The sequence below is a fragment of the Barbatula barbatula genome, assembly GCF_947034865.1.
Source record: "Barbatula barbatula genome assembly, chromosome: 12".
Taxonomy (NCBI): domain Eukaryota; kingdom Metazoa; phylum Chordata; class Actinopteri; order Cypriniformes; family Nemacheilidae; genus Barbatula; species Barbatula barbatula.
The window spans coordinates 19,795,384-19,816,296 of record NC_136775.1 but is presented as its reverse complement, the minus strand read 5'-3'; the positions used below and the strand labels follow the sequence as shown (position 1 = coordinate 19,816,296).

The 20,913-nt window shown below is 38.5% G+C and overlaps 1 protein-coding gene across 1 annotated transcript in view; it reads left to right on the top strand.

The window, feature by feature from the left end:
- The window catches only part of tgfb2 (transforming growth factor, beta 2), a 28,428-nt gene extending 8,933 nt beyond the window's left edge, over positions 1 to 19,495 (top strand). Inside the window, exons 2-7 of the mRNA XM_079470411.1 lie at positions 9,730 to 9,893; positions 13,618 to 13,750; positions 14,871 to 14,981; positions 15,375 to 15,540; positions 16,347 to 16,500; positions 17,073 to 19,495. Of these exons, the coding sequence (XP_079326537.1) occupies positions 9,730 to 9,893; positions 13,618 to 13,750; positions 14,871 to 14,981; positions 15,375 to 15,540; positions 16,347 to 16,500; positions 17,073 to 17,231 (887 nt within the window). The 3' untranslated portion in view covers positions 17,232 to 19,495. The remainder of the gene's footprint in view (positions 1 to 9,729; positions 9,894 to 13,617; positions 13,751 to 14,870; positions 14,982 to 15,374; positions 15,541 to 16,346; positions 16,501 to 17,072) is intronic.
- Positions 19,496 to 20,913: the final 1,418 nt, after the last annotated feature.

Below are 20,913 nucleotides of genomic sequence, written 5' to 3'. Positions count from 1 at the left end.
TGACAAAGTACAGTGTTTTTGGCATTCCTGCCAATTTTGGACATCCAAGGTTTTGTATGGACAGCTACAATATTTTGAATCGTAATGAACTAAAGATGTTGTGATAATCGCTTGTGATGCAACCTCTACTTCTACTAAATCCCTTAAGCAGAAAATACATTTGACCACAAACAAATAAACTCTAAACTGTGTTGCATGCATTCTGAAATGTGCACACACACACCAAAGCCCAAGGTATGTTTTGGCTTTGCAAAGTATACAGTGTGCATGATGTATTTTGTCATTAGCACAGAACACTGACCATATTAATGGATGACGTACTGTATACCTACTTTGAGAGCCCTGAGGATAATGCCGTGTGCGAGGGAGCAGAATAGGTCAAACTAAATATACCTGAGCCAATACTTGTGTTTGACACAGACCCAGAGTGACTGTTTATATTATTTTCAAAGGTATCATTTTTAGTTACCGTGGAGACCTATGGCATGACATGTGGTTTCAATAAAAATATGACATTAGGGGCTTATTTATGAGGATACATTCATTTTCTCAGCTTTTACAAGAAAGTGAATTATGAGGAAAATATTCAAACGTTTGTTCACATTCAGAAGACTTGATCCTGATATATGAGTTTGAGGGATTGCCGGATGCAACCGTTTGCTACATCAGAGTCACTTTTACCATTTGAAAATGGAAACTGAGACCATGGCCTGGTAGCGGTGCTCCAAAACCCCAGGATGGAGACCAGAGGGAAAGTATTTGACCTACTTTTGAGCATTTCTCACTTTTGTAAGACATGCTCACGGATTCCCCCGTTTCCTCAGAGGGATTTGTTGTTTTCTACTGCTCTCCCCCTGTCCGGTAAGGGTCACAGAGAGAGGAAATAGTGAATGTTCAGAATATTGCAATGCTGGGGACTTGCAATGCTACTATATTTGTGGACTTGCAGTGCTATAGCTACAGTAGAAAATGTAGCTGCTTTCATTAAAGTGTAGTTTTTCCAATAGCAAGCTATTTTTTCCAGTGAGTAACGGCATGGCATGACAGAATGCTGCACTGCTATATACAGTTTTTGTAACACAGAATCACACCGTGAGTTTTAAAGGCAAACAAACTGAGATAATTTGCAAAAGCACTCACCTGAAACAAAGCATTGTGAAGTACAGTTTGTTATAGCCAATGTCGATTTTCAGTGTGTTACTATTCTAAACTTAAAATAAAGGGATAGTTCACCCAGAAATAAAAACCCAGAAATTAAAAGTTTTTCAAAATCTATATCAATTTCTTTGCTCTGATGAACACAAAGATATATAATCTAACAGTTCTTGGACCCTATTGACAACCATTGTAGGAAATAGTATTTTTTGTTCTGTTCAAAATAAAGATATTTTAAAGAATGTTGGACAGCAAACAATTCTTCGGCCACTTTTGCCTTCCATTGTCATTTTTCCTACTATGGTGGCCAAGAACTGTTTGGTTACAAGGATTCTTTCAAATATATTTTTCTTTTTTCAACCAAACAAAGCTATGAATATACTGTAGGTTTGGAACAACTAGAGAGTGAGTCATTTATGACAAAACCTTCTTTTTTGGGTGAACTATTCCTTGATTTTTATTCGATACATTTCTTAGATGGGGCAAATCTATGTCAGTAGTTATTTCTCTCGCGTGGGCTATGTTTGGCTAGCTCCAAAAAGGGCAAAACGTATTAAATAAACCCCTTATTAAAGTATTCCTTATGATTCATGCATTTCTTTTGAAATGTAATTTGCCAAAAACAATGAATTGCTTGACCGATGTGTTGGACATTTCATTGTAAATAACTTCTATTGAGTTTCACAGAAGAAATATTTTTGGGTATATATTCCTGTGTGCATGTTGTTAATGATCTTGATAAAAATAATGATGAAAATAAAATAATTTCCTTAAATTGCATGTAGCTTGTGAAGTTGCAGGTTACCCATAATTTCAAGTAACTTCCCCAACACTGCTGCTACAGAGCCTGAGGCCTTGAGGGCCCGAACGGAAGCTAGATTAAGCAGCGGGGGTGAGAAAAGAAGAGAAACTGGGAAAGAAATAAGAGCAAGAGAGCAGAGAGAAAGTAACTGCTGAAGACTAAGAGGAAAAAAGCAGAGAGTGAAATAAAGAAAGGGAGAAATCAGAGAGCGCTCCCCTCCACCCAACCAACCGCTCACCTGCCAATAGCAAATTGAAAACAACGCTCTTCATAATCCCTGGGAACTAAAAATACCTCATACTTTAAAGGGCCTTCCATGAAGGCCGCTCCATCTCTGCAGGACTCTTCCGTGAAACCGTCCAACACACACACACACACACAGAATAATGATAAAGATAGAGCTGGGAATGGGAATGGGCGACAGCCTGCAATGTCAGGTCAGATCGACACATTAAATCAAGGACTTTATCCATTTACATAAAGCGAAAACTAACTTTTTGCAAACTTTGTAGAAAATATGAAGCCACACAAAAAAGGTGCTTCGAAAGGTTCTTTGATGCCATAGAAGAACCTTCTGGTTCCTGGTGAAAAAAGGTTCTTCAGATCATAAAAAAGTACGAAAGAGGTGGTTCTTTAAAGAACCTTTGACTGAATGGTTCTTTGTGAAACCAAAAATGGTTCTTCTATGGCATCGCTGTGAGGAACCTTTTTAGCACCTTTAATAGTGTAGTGTGGTTGCTAGTACAAGCATTGCTGTGCTGTTCCTAAGGGGTTTTGGGTGGTTGCTAGGTGATTGCTTACAAGCTCATGTACTCATTTTGACCCTGGGACAACGTTGCAGTCAACCAATTGAGGTATAGTTTATACTTACTGTGAAGTTTAGACCTATTACAATAGTAAGACCAGTCCCACAACATTGCTATTCCATAATTTTCTCTTCGATTTTAGGAATAAGTTATGTTTAGGAATTGTTTCTGTAAACTATGCTGACCTTGGCAAAACGTTTCAAAGCGAAAGACCCCACCCCATTTCTTTTATTGGACTCGAGGCACTGTTGGATTTCTTTCACGGTGTTAGTGTAGGATATATTCAATATGTTTAATCGCTCAGAAAGGCAATAGCACACCTATTACTTGTCATACCAACCTATAAATATTAGCAATTGTAATAACAGTGCTTGTCTTGGAAAATGCTATTCATTAACAATACATTTCTCCAGTGACATTTAAAGTTTTTCATGTTGGATTAATGATGAGTTCTGGTCACTTCTGAGCCATGACACATATCTTGGAACATCTCAAGCAGATGCTAAGAGTGTTGGATTATTCTAACAGATACAGTCCTCCAAAAAATGACCCATAGGTCATTTTTTTAAAAGCAGCTTATTATGACCTCGATACGTATTAAGGATAAGCTCCCTTTAGCAATGGTTTCCATTGCTTTAGATTGTTTGCCTTATGCGTAAAATCAAAACACGTTCAATTCTTCAATTCGCATTTGTACAAGTAGAAATGGTTATATAAATGTTTATGTTTTTAAAGATATTTTGAAGCACCTAACCCAGCACCTATCTAAGCCTACTCAAGAATGCAACATAAGAGAAAAAGTACAGGCACAGGTATATATTGCACAAATAAAACAGTATAAAAGTTTTAAAACAACTTGTGTTGCAAACGTTGTGAACTGAGGCAGCAGTTTTGAATGTGCAGATTGTGGTCGCATTTGTCTCTGTTCCTCATAAAGTCAATCGTTTGACCTAGGGAAACTTGGAACGTTTGTGCAAGTGTTTTGTATGCAGTGTTTTATGTTATATAATAAATAAATGGGTTATTTGCTCAAAATACCTGAAAAGTGTAATGTGTCATGTACAGTTAATACAATTAACCCTGGCAGTTTAAACTGAAATATAGATTTTCAGACATCATTTTGAAAGCTTTGCTTGCTGCCGAAACTCGTGGTCCATATTTGCTGACCTATACGGTGATGTGAGTTGGAGGACAGGTTGGAGATAAGGTAAAACGTATTAATTTGCGTGCATTGGGGAGTGTTCCCATGTGTATTTATGTAAATCAATCCGACCGCAAACTCTTTTCCTGTCATACACGCATCTGACAGTGTTTCCAGGCTGATTGTCGGAGAGACCGCTGGTCCGGTCAGCAACAGGAGTTATTTCCAGACTGAAGGACGGACAAGCGTGTCATTGAGCAGACAAGCATGCGGATCTATCTCCCTCATTAATGCCTGGAGAGAATCCAGTGCACAGGAAGTAGGAATGGGGTCAGTGCGAGAGCAGAGGACACTGGGAAGCCTTTCCTGGCACAGGTGTTTGATCAGTGAGCTTTCGGGGTAGCAGATTGGGAACCGGGCTCCAGCTCCAATGTCTATTTAAGTACTTAATGCCTTCAAGATGTATATTCCGCATAGGATAAACAGCTTACACACCGGCAGGGCTTATGGTTTCAGCGTTTAAAACAAACATGAAGTCATTTGTTCACATATGTGCATGTGCGGTTTGGAGAGGGTTCAGCCGAGGTATGGAGCGCACGTGTTGGAAACTGTGCGGAAGCGATAGATAAGCACTTTCGGTAACCAAACAACTCGCGGCTACCACTGCGAATCGGTTTTGGCTAGAATGGACACAGCTACCTCCACTGGACATGCGCACTTCAATACCGCATCATTTTTTACAGTTAATTACATTTTTTTATTATTGGAAGGTTAGGTTTCGGGTCGGAGTAGATGTAGGCATTAGCAAATGTCATTTATTGTCGTTTTATGGCCAGATTTTGCATCACTTCCTAGTATCCCTTCTAGCCACAACCCTGCAAAGCTCTGTCAGAGGCCCTCAGGACGAAAGGGTAAAGTCTTTCCTCTCAGGAAGGAAGCTCTTGTGAGATCAAGCTGCTGTACATATTTTTTGGCGCACATCACAAGTGGTCCTCACTCAGGAAGACTTCCTGAGTTTAATGTCGAAGTGTTTGCAATGGCAAACCTGACGAGTGATTTACGAGAACGTAAAATGGCTCTTTGTTATTATTAGTGTGTATTAAAATGTGTGTGTGTGTGTGTGCCTGTGAGATCATTCATCACAACTGCAACTTTTTGTGTGTGCTTTACATCGAGTTCAACTGGTTCATTTTTAATGGAAGAATTGACTAATCTTTTCCAATGTTATCGCATTTTCTTGATAAACTGTACAATTATTTTATATTGCATCATTTTATGTGTTTGTTAACAAGTTGCTATCAAAGACCTTGTGTAAGTAAGTTAAAATTCCATAAATGGGAATAAAAAACCTTTGCAATATATACTGTATGAGCAGGCAAGAGTATTCATTTAGCCTTTTAAAGGGCCTGTTTAAAAGTCATAGATTGGCAGGTCATGCTCATTTCACTAAAATGATCATGTTACAAATACGCTGTAGCTCAACCGGTACAGTATTGCATTAGTAGTGCAAAGGTTGTAGGGTCAATTCCTAAGCAATACACAAAGTCATATCAGATCATGAATAAATGTATACATTGAATGCATGTCGCTCGGATAAAAGAGTCTTCACTTGCAAAAATATACATAGGCCTACTGTATAAAAATGTTATTAACAATATTTTTGTCAAATTCAAATATCAACATTTTATGACATTTTTAATGTGGAAATATATATACCTACTATACAGTGTAAAGTTCGCATGGTAGGCTTATTTATCAGACAAATGTGAAAAAACACTTTGCTCGGTGAACTTTTTGTCACTGTGTCTGTTCTCTATCATATCAAGGAACCACCTAGACAGGTATAATCTATCTCAAGATCCACCATTTTCTTCAATAATTAAACTGTAAAACACATACTCGTTCGCTTTTAGTATTTTTCATTGTTGTACTCATTCTGAATAAATAGGTTTAGTTGCAATATTAAAATACCTTATAGTGGGGCTGCACGATTATGGCAGAAATATAAACTGTTTAAATTTAATGCTTTTGATATTGTATTTGTTTTTATTTATGTTGATTAGATTTTACATTGAAGTATGTATTAAAATCTTTCAACTTTCTGTGAGGCAAATCCAGGCCATATTCTTTCTATAAACATCTCAAACAAACTGCTCCTGAAATATGTGATGACTGGTCTATACTCTCGAAAGGTACCTTGATGTAATAACTATGTAATAACTCATATGTAACTACAGCATTTGACAGAAACGTGGCCAATATGAAAAGCGTGCTTTCTCAATGCTGTAAACGCAGAGGTAAACATGCAAACCAATGAACAAGAGTCATTGTTTTAGTGGTGCAACGGATCACATTACTCACGGTTCCGATCATTTTATGGAAGTTGTGAAAGTACCCTTAAGATATCAATAGATGGATTTAACCGATTATTTTATATTTATTTTCTAAAATAGGCTATGTTATACAGTATGCGTGCATTAAAAATGACTATGAAATAAACATGCAATCAGACAGAGTAAACCGTTTACAACTGGATCTTTAGAGATCAGATTGTAAATGTAACAGGTGTTACAATCATGAAGTATCTCAAATGACTTTCTCTCGTCTTCTTAAATGTGTTACTGAACCCTGAGTAGATGGCATGTCAAAATTGCTGAAGTGGTGCGTGTTTATGCGTGGATCGCATCATTTGCTGCAGTTTAAATAAAGATATACGCAAGAATGCGCTTTAATATTGTACTCGTCCAGACATTGGAGAGAGACTCAATGATGAATAAATCGACGGTTAATCCACGGGTCACATGCATTCCAAACCGTAGAGCACGATCCGTACGGATCAAGGATCATCCGCAAACCGTTTCACCACTAATTGTTAGTCATTGGAATAATATAATATAATAATAATATAATTTCTGCAAACCTTAATCTGGAACTGATGCAAACTCAACATTTGTTACATCATGTTTGTATAAACTAGCAGTTACAGAGTCCCTGCTACCGAATCTCTTCAAATCTGTAGCTGTTTTCCTGAGTCAGCCTGTACTCTCCAGTGGATTGGAGGGTGACAGGAAGCTTGTGGTGTATAAAGATTAGAAGTATCATTATCCATGTGTGTGCCCAGTGCGGTTTCCAGCGAACCCTGCTGAAAGCATCCACTGTAGTACCCAAAACAGGAGAATGTTTCATGGAGTCAACTTTATGCAAACTCTGCTCTTTATTCTGGCTTTTTACACTGTTTGACTTTGTGACAGTGTGACTTTTTCTGTTAATAGATGTAAAAGCTAGAGAGAAGTGAGCTAGTCTTGGCCTTTTAGTCCAGTAGATCATAAAGAGAAGAGTTAGTGTAGAATCCTCTATGAATGTGATTGAACCATAGAAATGGAGAGGGACAGAAACCGAGAAATTATGAATTGGAAATTGAGGAGATTTATAGACAAGCATATTTTGACTTCTCAAGTGGGAGATAAAGAAGTCAAGTGAAGTCAAGTTTATTTATATAGCGCTTTTGACAATTTTCATTGTTACAAAGCAGCTTTACAAGAAAACATATTGACTATAAGGAAAACAAATAAGGTTATGCAAGTCAAAACACAGGTCAAATATCAGACAGACTATAAATTCCTAAATGCAGTGTTAATAAAATAAAACGATATAATTCTAGCAGCCCCCCCGGCCAGGCAAAACAGTATGCAAATGGTGTTGAGGAACCCAAAACTCCATTGGAGGAGAAAAAAAACCTCAGCGGGAAACTAGGCCTAACCAGGGGAGACATAAGCAATTGCCTTTTTGACTTTGGACAATTAGTGACCCCCTAGCAACAACGCAGACCATCCCAGCAACCTTTTTAATAACTGCTCATCAGAGCTGCAGCCAAATAGCAACATCCTGAGAAACACCCACAGTGCTCTACCATCGTGGCGGTGTGTTTTGTATGGTTAAGCGCTATTTACATTTTCACGGAAAATGTAAAAATCTGGTTCATGTTGGATATCAGTTGCAGTTGTGCAGTAACTGGCCACAAAAGTATTCCAGAGAGTTGTGCAATAAAATAAATTCCCTTGAAGTGGAACTTCATAAATATTGTTTCTTCAAAGTCGTGATTGTTCTTTCAGTCACAGCAGCTGCTCAGTGTTTTCTTCTCTCTGTCTCTTGTGGATGGACGTCCTGCTTGTGTAGGCTTATTAAATAAACCACTGAAGGTTTCTAATCCCCAGCTTCTGTGCAAAATTCAGGCTATCAACATGGCGCTTCAAATGTCACACGGTTGGACACATGGTTTCTCTGTGTTAACGGAAAGCATATGAAGCCAGTTCAAGGCACACACTTGTTACACATGGTTGAAGTTGTACGTGCACTGCGGCCTGCCACAGTCCTCTTCAATCAGCCTCCTGCAACGCTGTGGGTGGCTTTCAGGGAAACCAAATATTTTGCTATGTGTCACAGGACATCACGGCACTGTAAATCCATGCTGTGTCACGGCGCCCTGCTCCCGACGTTAGCTTACGTGGTTGTGCATCTGGCTTTGGTTGTATTTGTTAATTTGTTGAGCTACTGTGCAGAGTGACACTCATCTCGCTGTTGCACACATGGTTCTCGGCACATGCTGTGTGTATACAGGGCCCTGTCAAAGCATATGACGTTCACACATGGTTTTGAGTACTGCTTGAGTGTTGGGCTACTGGGCTCGCTCAGGAATGAAATCGGGCAGGAGTGTACCCCAGCTGACCCTCGCGTGACAGCACAACTCGAGAGACGTGTGTCTTCCCCGATGTTTCATCACAGTTTGGTTGGAGTCTACATCCCTGCCCCATGCCTCAAACCCCTTACCTTGCAGGACTGATTGGACTAGTTTAGTCCGTTTATAAAGCGTGTTTTCATTAGAGATATGGCACGATGACCAATTCGTTTTATCTTTTTTTTCCCAACATTTCATTTTTCACCCAGCCCAACCACTTGATTTCATCTCAGGAGACCATGAGCGTAACCTAATATCAAGATCTAGCCTTTCCCTGTGAGTAGCTGTTTGGTTATGGGATAAGCAAGCAGTCACTTATCTGACTTTTTATCACTTGTTACAGGGTCAGTAACTATTGAGCAATCTAAATGGTCATTGAGTTGGGACCTACTGGGATCACAGTTTCTACAAAGGAAGATACAACTCCAGGAAGAGACCACTCTAGTTTGCATAATTTAACTCAAATTAATCAGTGTGTCCTTTCCATTCCAGTGTCTATAAAATGTCAACAAAAACACACTTTAGTGGTAATATAAATGTATCGAACAGTGATGTAAAATACGGAGAAGATACATATTAAATATATAAAAAGAAACTTTAGTATTGTGTGGTCTTATGAGCTATGAGCTTATGAGTTTTGTTTGCAGTATTTGAGTAATTAAAAAACAAAAGACAATATTTCTCTTTCGAATTTGGGGAACCTTGTGTCAATATTTTACATATGAAACACCAATAAGAAATGTGTACCTAAATACATATTTACAAGATGAAGATTTAGAAAACTGAAAATAGTTTTAGAGTGCTCTCTTCCTTTTTTATATAATTTGGAATATAACCAAGTTGTTCACAATCTATAGACTGAAGCACATACGTACGCTCCTTCATGATATCAGACGGGCTTGCTGTTAAACTATTTGAGTGCAATGATTTTCTTTATGTAACTTTTACGGTTTGATTTTACTGTTCAGCAGTTTGTTACTGGCCAATAGTCCAAAGTTGTACTACAGAGGTACATGTGAAAGATGGGCTGGCAAGGAACACTACATAAAGAACTTGGCGTTGCAGTAACAAAGCCTAATGTGTGTTCCAGATGTCATCTCTCCAACACATTACAATCTGTACTTCCGGAGGCTAATGTTTGATGTGAGCTCTATGGAGAAGAATGCCTCAAACCTGGTGAAGGCAGAGCTCAGGATCTTCAGGCTTCAGAACTCAAAGGCTCGTGTGTCTGAACAGCGGATCGAGCTTTATCAGGTCAGTCTTTTTCATCCTTTCAGATATTCCTTCATCATTTTAGCATCTTTATTCACTTAAATCCATTAAGTCAACTCCACTAACAACTGGACCCATTTTCTAAACCATTTTGAAGATGTCCTACCTAAACAAGCACTTGCATGCAAACTGTTCACACTTGGTTCGATTGGCTTGGTCCCAGTTCTTCCCTCCCACTGCCCCTGCATGTTCCCTTTTCAACACAATATTGTTTGGGTCAAAACCACAGTACGTTTGCGTCATCATTAAATTCACACTGTGAGTATTAGCGACAGCTGTTTATCACTGTAACTAGGTACTGACTAAAGAGAAGACACCCATTTCATTGCATTATTAATAGATTTGTCTAATTGCCTACCAAAACGTTGTACACCAGCATCAATGAGAAATGTGAAACCCATTTTTCTCCAAATTCCGTTCCTGAAAATCATAGCGCTCAACAGACTTCAGATAGCCATTACTTAAGGCTTGACACAAGGTATGAGTGAAATCGCATTCCCAGATCGCATCATAAAATAATTGTGAACGTGGTCATACAAAGATGGCAAAGTATACATAACTGATAGTGGTCATTTCATTGCATTATTAATAGATTTGTCTGTTTGCCTACCAAAACGTTGTACACCAGCATCAATGAGAAATGAATTTTACTGTATGGCCGTATTTAGGACTAATGCTGATATTTCTTTTGATAAAAGATCTATAGCAATTGACTGTGGCACTTTTTTGTCGAATGTCGTGGTGGGACGTTTTCAGAAATATAACAAAATAGATCGAAAGTCAAAATAGTTTTTTCATTAAATTATTATCCTGTAACCTCTTGTCTAATCTCGGAAAATATTGTGGCGAAATTTACTTGTTTATTGCTGGAAATGGCGATTTATATAACTGATGTTTATATCCCAGGAGAGCTGCAAAACATCACTCATAACTTTTCCTCTCTTAACAGTTCACATATCAAAGTAAATCACATAACATGAAGAATGAAGTAGTATCAATGCATATTTCCCACCAGTCCTGTGTAAACTACTGTGTATACAACGTTATCGGGAAATGGCGGAGCTCACCGTCTGAAGCACTGGGAGTTATCCCAGGTCCGCTACTCATGCGAGCTGCTTCCGGAATGCGGTCGCAAAACATACAAGGGATGATCAAAAGTTCAAACACTATGGCCATGATAAACAATGTAAAAGTTGCTTCAATACTTTCTACAAGTTGTTGTCCGTAATGTTTGCTAGTGTCCTTGTGTAGTGATGTAGTGCTCTTAGCGCTCCTGACAGAGCTCTCGTTCTTAAGTGTGCCCAGCACCGTGCCAGTTTTATACAGTATTTTTATAGACTTCAAAACTAGGAAATGTTTTTATTAATAAATTGTTATTAGAGTAAGTCTTTTACCACTGTAAAGTGACATTTACTTGTGATACTTTACTGTTGTCCTTTTATTTTTGTCTCCTAAATTTAAACCCATTTTTCTCTGTTCCTGAAAATCATAGCGCTCAGACTTCCGATAGCCATTACTTAAGGCTTAATGAGTATGAGTGAAATAAAATCAGCTTTGGGAAAGGGCTAGGTATCAAAACCTGTTATATGAAAATTTCACCATTTTTGGGTTTTCCCAGATCGCATCATAAAATAATTGTGAACGTGGTCATACAAAGTATACATAACCGATAGTGGTCATTTTCTAGCTACTATCGCACAAACTACACTCTGAAAGGCTGAAGCACAGAAAGTTCTAGTGTGAAAGCGTCCACACATGCGTTCTCTTTTCGTTCTTTTTTCTCATATGTTCATTTATTTACCTTAAGGGTGCCGTAGGGCTCCCGTCCATCGATCACTGGGGTTTTATGTGTGTGTGGAGAGAAATGAGGGAGGAATGCTGTTTGTGATTTAGAGTACGGAAGGTCTCGAGGGCAGAATAAAATCCCTGTGCTGTTCCCCACCTACCACCTGCCCCTCCATTTAACCTCGCTCCCCTCCACTGTTCATGTGTCAGGTCTGTCATGACAGGTGCGGTAAACACTATCCAACTAACACAGAGATGATGAATGTGTTAGGGAGGTTAAAAGAGAGTTGACAGGGAAGGAAAAGGCTTTTTATTACTGACTTCAATATAGGCAAGATTTTCTTGCTGTAGGTAAATGCATAATAAAAGAGTCCTTCAGTTTTGATAATATAATAACATTAAGTATACTTATATTACATTCAGTATAATATATGTAACTATGTTTGATGCCTAAAATAATGATAGTAGTATATTAAGAATACCTAAATAAAAACTGCCCTAAGTCCCATAATGAAAACATTAATGTCCAGTCCTACCTTAGCAACTGCTGATGTCCAACATAATGCCGTACTGTCATTTTAAATTATAATATGCAAACATAGCCTACTGTATGATGAAATGTGATAGCCGGAACTGTGCCCTCCAAAGAGGATTCACATACTGTTCTTTTCCACCTAATATTTGAAAATTGTTTCCATTTTCATGGAAATAGCATTGTTTAAAAACACTTATATTTACTTCTCCTATGTGATATATGCTGCAAACCTCATCTGAGCCTGTAGAAGTATACAGGTGGGGCTTAGCAAAGTGTCAGCTGAATATGCTCATACATATGTTTTTAGATGTATGAAATAGGGTGTGTGTTATGTGTAGTCAGCCATAAGGTAGCATACACCATAAGATTACAAATCTCTCCAATCGGTAAGGCATTTAGTAATATCTCCAAGATACGTCAAACTAAGTGGAAAGCTGACTTAGAAACTGTATATATTAGATACCTGTGACAAAAGCTGTTTTAAAGGAGCAATGTGGAAATTTTTGCGGCATCTAGCGGTGAGGTTGCGAATTGCAACCAAGGGCTCACTCCACCCCTCCCTTTCGAAGCACTACGCCACCTGACACAGTCAAAGAGGACGTCACGTTTACGCTTCTTATGTTTATTATATTGCATTTCTATCAATAGATCCTCCTAAAGATTACATACACAGCACCTTAATAGCAAACTTTTGATTTAGTTTGTCAAATTTGCATTACAGCATTTTTACAGTTTACAGTAGTTTCCATGTTGGTAGTTCTAATCTTTTTTTCGAGATGTTGCTAAACTTCTCATGGATTTTTTTCTGACCCTCAATACCTAAATTGATGATGCTGATATCAGATCTCTGTGTGGGACGTATGCTGTACTTGTTTATACAAAAATGTCGCAATTTTTAATGCTTGGAAAAGTTTTCATATTTTAAATAATTTCTTCTGTTAAACAAATGAAGTGTAACAGGATTTGCAGCTTCATTCTAAGATAAGTCATTTGTATCTCCATTTTGGAGCCTCCCTGTCCACATTCATCTCCACGGCCTGATGGAGGAAAGCTAAGACATTGCAAGCGCTGCAGCTGAAGCAGTGTTTTACACATTAGGACGTGTGCCGTCCAATGTAAACACACAGCCACGAAGGACAGAGCACCCTGTTCAGCATCTGTTTCCGCCAGCAAAGCCTCGCCAAGCATTTCCCAGACCTGGCTAATCAATCAGGAAGCTTCCAGTGGGAGGAAGGGATTGGGGGTGGAGGAAAGAAGAGATGTGCTCACCAGTCAGGCGCTGAGATGGGGTACCGTTTTAAAAGAGGCGGACAAGTGGCAGGGATGATATTGATATTGTTGGTGGTCTGTGGGTGACAGATGCTGATGTGTTTCGTTTTTCTTTAGATTTTAGGTCATAAAGATCTCACCTCACCAACGCAGCGCTACATCGACAGCAAGGTGGTGCGTACCCGAAGGGAGGGGGAGTGGCTTTCTTTCGATGTGACGGAGGCAGTTAGCGAGTGGCTGCTGCACAGAAGTAAGGGTGTGTGTGTGTGTGTGTGTGTGTGTGTGTGTGTGTGTGTGTGTGTGTGCGTGTGTGTGTGTGTGTGTGGTAATGAAAAATAGATTTTGAACATATGTTATCTTGTAAATATTTTACGCATGTTTATCCAACTGAAACAAGTTAAAATTCTGCCTGAAATCTTCTTTGAGGCCACCTATTTGCTGGTGTACTCCTAGAAAAAAGTTTTAGCTTGAAGACTAGCGAAATTTGTTTCAACGTGTTTTTTTCAACAGGTAGAAAATAAGATACTATCATTGCAAAATCAGAAGCAAGAATTGAAAAAGCATCAGCGAACATACTGAAGATAAATGCCACTATAGAAAATCGATTTTAAATCATACCTCACAATCACACAATGTTTCTTGTCATATCTCAATCACTTCTCTCAGACATCAATGAGATTAAGTTTGGAGCAACTAGAAACTTTTGCTTAAGTCTCCTGTGTTCTAGATGAGAAAAGATCTCCCGAGGAAAATACATCTCACATGTCGGCATTCAAGTTATATCATTAAAGATTTCTCATAAAATGCCCCCAAATCCAGATTATTCTACGCATTCATGTTACAGTTCCATACTCTTTATGTATGTTAACATATCCAAGATTGCGTTGGTATTTATATACGAACGAGAAAAAACTGATCAATAAAATGTCCTAGCAAGAATCCATTAAACATAGAAAACTATTATATAAAAGCAGTGATTTATAGGTGATTTGTGTGTTTATAAAAACAATTCCAAAGTTCATAAGCCATACAACAATGAATAATAAACATCTATCATCTTCATCATCGGTACACAGCTCATGAGCTCATAACAGCTTCAGCCCAGTCTCCGACACTTTACACACGAGAGTGAGAGAAATCATCACAGGAGAGAGTAGATCAGGAGATATCCAGCATTACTGGCTGGCAGTTGATGGATATGGGATCTTTCTGTTGAAAGACAGCGGTGACTCTGTTTGTCTCCCGAGGGACCGTGGGAGTGGGCTTACTCAAATCACGAGCTGGCTCCAGAAATGACATCATTTATCTGCTGTAGATTATCTAACCTTACCGTGCACATTTTGTTTTCTTTACTGTTTTTCTCCCACCAGACAGAAACAATGGATTCAAGATCAGCCTGCATTGTCCCTGCTGCACTTTTGTGCCGTCAAATAATTACATCATCCCCAACAAGAGCGAAGAGCTGGAGACACGCTTTGCAGGTGGATTTGGGTGGGGGTGTGAGCGAGTTAGTTTGTTTATGAGGGTGTTTCTCTGTTTCTGCGTGATTTTCAGAACATGTAAGGGAAAATAGCTATTCATGTTCCCCCATAAACTCCATCAGATTGCATTTATTTATTTGTTAATATATTAACTTATATTTGTTAGAACAAAGTTGAACGTTGTACAGACTTCAGGGGTATGAGGTTGACACAGATGCCAATATACATTTAGGTTCATAATATGAAGAGACAATAAACAGCCATTTATGTGTTCTTTTGTCTAAGAAAACTCTGGCATGAGTCAATGGCACAAAAACATCTGTTTTATTATCGCTTTGTCCAACCAATAGAAGACAGGAAAATCTTACTGCCGTTTGTCTGCCCGCTTCACAGGTATAGATGACAGCATCTTGCCAGGATCTGATCTGAAGTATAAGAGGCGCCGTAACAGTGGCCAGTCTCCACACCTTCTCCTGATGTTACTTCCATCATACCGTCTGGAGTCCCAGCACAAGAGCCACAGACAGAAACGAGCTCTGGACGCGGCCTTCTGCTCCAGGTCCAACCTTTTTCTCACAAAGCTTAAAAGATTTTTCCCACACGCTGTATTTGAACCATATCAGGATGTTTAAAGCTTACTCCACAGTGCTTCTGGTGTCTCTATAGATACTCATCTGTCATTTGTTAGAAACAGCTTTAGTCCAGGATTATGCAATTGGTGGGACATGCATCAAAGCAGACTGGCGGTGGTATCAATTCAGACTGAACTTCATCGATGAACTGGAAAACCTTTCACTGCTGAATTAAAACTCAATGTGACTCAAATGTCCTATAACAAAAAGGGTCTGTCTTTATACTCTTTGTCCTGCCCGTTGGTGTCACAATCACACAGATTTACCTCATTGATGTTCATTTTACACTTCCTGACCTGGCAGTTGGTCCAGTAACCTTGTGCTCTTGGCCAGTTTTTCACAGCTGTGCCAAAGAAGAACAAGTTTTGGTTCCCCAAAAGTTTCTTTTTTATCGTCTGTAAAACCTTTACCTACTAAGAACCTTTAGTGCAAAACAAATGTAAGGTAAATGTGATACGCATATCCAGCCAAATGTGATACGCATATCCAGCCAACCCTAATGGAGCCACAACATATAACATACATATGAGCAGTAGAACGTATAACATATTGTTTTCTGCGGCATTTGTTCGTAGGGAATTTTTTTTGACTTATTAGTAGAGACACCAGTTTGCATTTTAAACTTCAAAACTATTTGTGTGCCATTTCTATTATAACCGAATGAATCGACGTATCTACGGTGCAGAATACTGGTCTAATATCACGTGTTCTGTTTTTACCCATCATTCCACAGGAACGTGCAGGATAACTGCTGTTTACGCTCTCTCTACATCGATTTCAGGAACGATCTGGGCTGGAAGTGGATCCACGAACCGAAAGGTTATAACGCCAACTTCTGTGCGGGGGCCTGTCCGTATCTGTGGAGCGCAGATACTCAGCACAGCAAGGTGAAAAATAAGTTTCTTCTCTTTGTGCTTTTGCAATGTAAAGTGTGAAACTGTACTGGTGATTTCTATAGAAAGCTACGAAAAAACTGATATGTTGTAGATGGTTTCAAGGCAACAAATAAACAAACGTTACTGCGCATGCACGTTTTTGTGAATTTTGTACTTCCGGTACACATCCGTATTTCTGAAAACAAGGAAAGGAGATTACAGGTAAATGATATCAGCTAGCAAGTCTGCAAAGTCTGGTTGGTATTATTTTGAGTTACCAGTAGAAGAACTGTTACTTGGCTACACGTAAATGTTATATGACCCATTTAACAAATTGTTTAGTTGATACAATTATTATACAATAAAATTTAAATTTATATTGATATCAATTAAATAAAACATAAATAGTTATATCATTAGCCACTAGCCAGACTGATCAACAAACACAGATAGGAAGTTAACGAAACCATCTATATGCAAGTAGGTTATATACGTAATACTACACTCATAAGGCAGCATATTCTTAAGACTGATGAATTCTGAATGGTTTCAGTTCAGTAACTTTATTTCTTGATCTCCTTCAGGTTCTCGGCCTCTATAACACCATTAATCCAGATGCGTCTGCTTCTCCATGCTGTGTGTCTCAGGATCTGGAACCCCTCACGATCCTTTACTTCATCGGCAAAACTCCCAAAATCGAGCAGCTCTCCAACATGATTGTCAAGTCCTGCAAGTGCAGCTAGGAATGGATCACCTCCATTATCACCAACACACATTCACACACACACACGCAATAAGACACAGACATGCTGGGCGGAGTGTCGAGGTACAACAGAATAACGTTCCTATGACAAGTACACACCCTCAAAAACAATCAGAAACCAAGATGATACATAGTGTGTGTGGATTTGTGTACTCGTGCTGGAAACAGGCATGTTATGGAGACACTCATCACTCTATGGATGTGAGTTTGGCAAACACTGGAAGTATGTGATAGGTATCTATATGTGAAGCAAGTGGAAGAGAAAATCCCTTGTTCCAACATTTATTTCAAGCAAATACTTCTTTCTGTTATTTTTTCATTGTTGTTATTGTCATTGTTGATTTTGTTTCCCTCAAGAATAAAGATCTTTTTGTTAATATTTAAAACCCATGATTTCATTACCAGATGTGGTGACCAACCTCGGTGACTAGGTGTCCGATATTGTTCACCTCTACTGGCAATGAGCAAAAAACTTCTGGAAAACATTTGTGGCAAACTGGTTCGCTGCATATTAACCACAAATGAAGTTCAAGACGGCCACAAGTTTTTGCAGGGGGTTGAAGCAGACAATAGAAAATGGAAAATTGTAAAGTATTGGCAGCAGTGTAAGCCTCAGAAGGACTAGGATTCCCGTGAATTCTAGAACAGCAAGGCCTGTTATTTAGAGCAACCAAGGAAGATTTGTTTATTGTAAACAGCCCATTAGGACAGTACTCAAGTACGCAAATGCGTTGCATTCCTTTACAGTAGTAACAAACCTTAAGACTCCAGCGATAAAGGTCCCTTAAAAAGTCTGTGCTTTAAACTGCATGTGGTACTGGCTGTAAACATGTCTCCAGTCAACTAAATCAAACTGACTTGATCAGCGACATTCTCTTCAAACTTCGCCCTGAGAAAATCTCACCTACATGAGAAAAATGACTGCAAACGACGGTTTACGCTATAGTGCTGCTTGCAGAAACGTTACAAATGCAAACCTCCGAAGATCTCATTTTTCACAGTGGAATTTCTGATCTCGCAGGCCAGTTGTGAGTGCTACACTGGGAGAAAGCAGCAGATCTGGAATAACTTAGTGGGACTTTACAGTGCATAGGTTTTAAAGTGCAGAAAGTGCTTGGAGACCACTCTTCTCCAAAATGTATACTATAAATCATCATATTCCAGGATCAATTAAAATGCAAATCTCTTACGCTTTCTGCAGGCATAAGCAGCACAATGTTCATAAATAAGGTGCATACTTTAATGGCTAATCTATTTAGAAAGGAGACTTCGGGCCAATTGCATAAACAGTCACTAAGTCGAGACTAAGTTTCTTAACAACTAGTCTCAATACGTTTCTACTTAAACTCATTGCTACTTCTACTCAAAATCTACCTTTTTTGTACCTGATCTGAAGAAGTTAGGGCCATTTAAGACAAGTCTATTCAGTTTATGCAACCAGCCCTTGTTGATCTTGACGGAGATTTAAATATTAGAGTAGTTTATCACCGTGACAGTACAGGCGCAGGCTGTGATGAAGGAAGTGATGTCATGAGACAGATAAAGAGGCTTGGGTCACAGCAGGTAATTCACATTGATGCATGAAATGATTCGGGGGTGATTATGAAAGGTAGATATTGAAGAAAGCCACGACACATAAGAGAGGTAGAGTAAGTGTAAATCGTGAGGGATGGGTAACCCGGGTGTGTCCGGTTTCAGCAGCTTCACAAATGCACTGCAGCGGCCAAAAATGCTCACGTACGTGTTTATAAAGAGAAACGTTTTCACATCTCAACATGTCTTTCTGAATTTGTCATTTTGTTCGCTCTCATTGGAAAATAAATATTTTATTACAAAGAATTGCACTGAATATTTTATTTCTACCTTTTTTATTTGTAACTATTGTTTGTTGTTTTTTATTCGTAGTTATAGCTTCACCCAATGTATCATGAGCTGATGATGTGAATGGCTTCCGGGTGAAGTTTACTCTTTTAAGCGGTTATCATTCTAACCAGTTTAATAGAGCAACCTTCACCAATGCCCAGGATTTTTGGTGACACTTATTTTATTTTACAAGGGCAAGAAAGCCAGTGGACTTCCTGGAAATACAGGAAGTGGAAGGAGACACCAGCATTGTCACACCAGAGCTGTTTATTGTTATTGTTGTCTATGATGATGTTGATATTGTTGACCCACTACGATGTATTGTAACGCATTACTGTTGTGGTGCTCTAGTGGTAAATAAATTATTTAAGTGACAAAGGGATGGTATGTGTGCTTGTGTTTTTGTTTCTCGAAAAATGTTGGCAAACGGTTACACTAATAAGAAAAAAGCTTAATCACACAATTCCAATGAAAAATGGTTAGGGTTTTTCAAACATTTAGGTAGCTCTTCCCAACACTGAACATGCTGTACAATGAACAATCCCTGCACGGCGAAGCAGTTGAGAGGGACTAGAACCTTATGTAGATGTTCATTCAAACACAGAAATACAGATCAAATATTACTCTATATATACAGCACATTTAATATACTATACTTATATACTTTAAATATACTGAAATATAAAATAATATTTCTATAAAAGTAATATCAACATTAAATGAATAGTTAATGATTTGTCATTCCAAACCTGTGTGACTTTCTTCTGCAGAACACAAAAGAAGATATTTTGTAGGGCGTTGGTAACCAAACAACATTGATTCTCATTGACATCTATTGTACGGACACAAAAACTGAGATATTTCTTAAAATATCGTTTTAGTGTACGTGAATCTTTTGCTAAATATCTCCTTTAAGTTTTACAGAACAGTTTTTTGGGGGTAAGCTATTCCAAATCCAAACTATTTCAAATCTAAGAAGGCAACAATTGCTCTAACATAAACAGACTATATTACACTGCCATATTATGAACAGAAATCAAGCCCCCGTTCCCCCAAAACACACACACGCAAGCCTTCATAAAGTAGAGTGCAAAGCCCCTGGCTTGTTGTTGTTGAGGATGCTTTGATACTCTATATCCTCCATTGGCCCTTAAACTCTGGAGTCACGCCAGGCTCATTAGTCCCGAGTTTGTGCTTCTTTATTTAGGAGTGAGACTTGAGCAGGGAAAAGCTCTGGAGACTGTCAATCTGGAACTAAATTCGGATTAAGAAGTCAACATTCTACAGATAAATGCTCAGCAAACCCATGATGTCACACGTATAGGCTGTGTGAGAATTGCTTTGTGGACTGTTTTTTTAGCCTTGTGGCATCTTGGTACTTCACAAGGGCCTTTTCTAATTAAACACATATACAACCAAGTTTCACGTAACACACAAGCGTAGACCTAAATGGCCCATTGTTTGCAGCTGTACTTTTAAGACTTCTTTGTAAAAAAAACTCTCTTAACATATTGACAATATATTTTGCTTTTTTGGCATATCACATGCATTCTTACATTTACATTTAGTAATTTAGCATTTCTTAGTCCAGGCCTTTTACTTCTTTTACGTTTTAAGGTGCTAAGGTGGACCTCAGTGTTAACGCAAACTAGCTTAAAAAAAAGATAAAAACAATTATTTATGTTGTCAAATCTGTTTTCTTTTTCTTTTCTTTTACCCTTACTTATCCATTTTCATCTTTGTTTTCATTTAAGTGTTCATGGACATTTCAAATGTTCACACATATAAGCAGAGTTCAT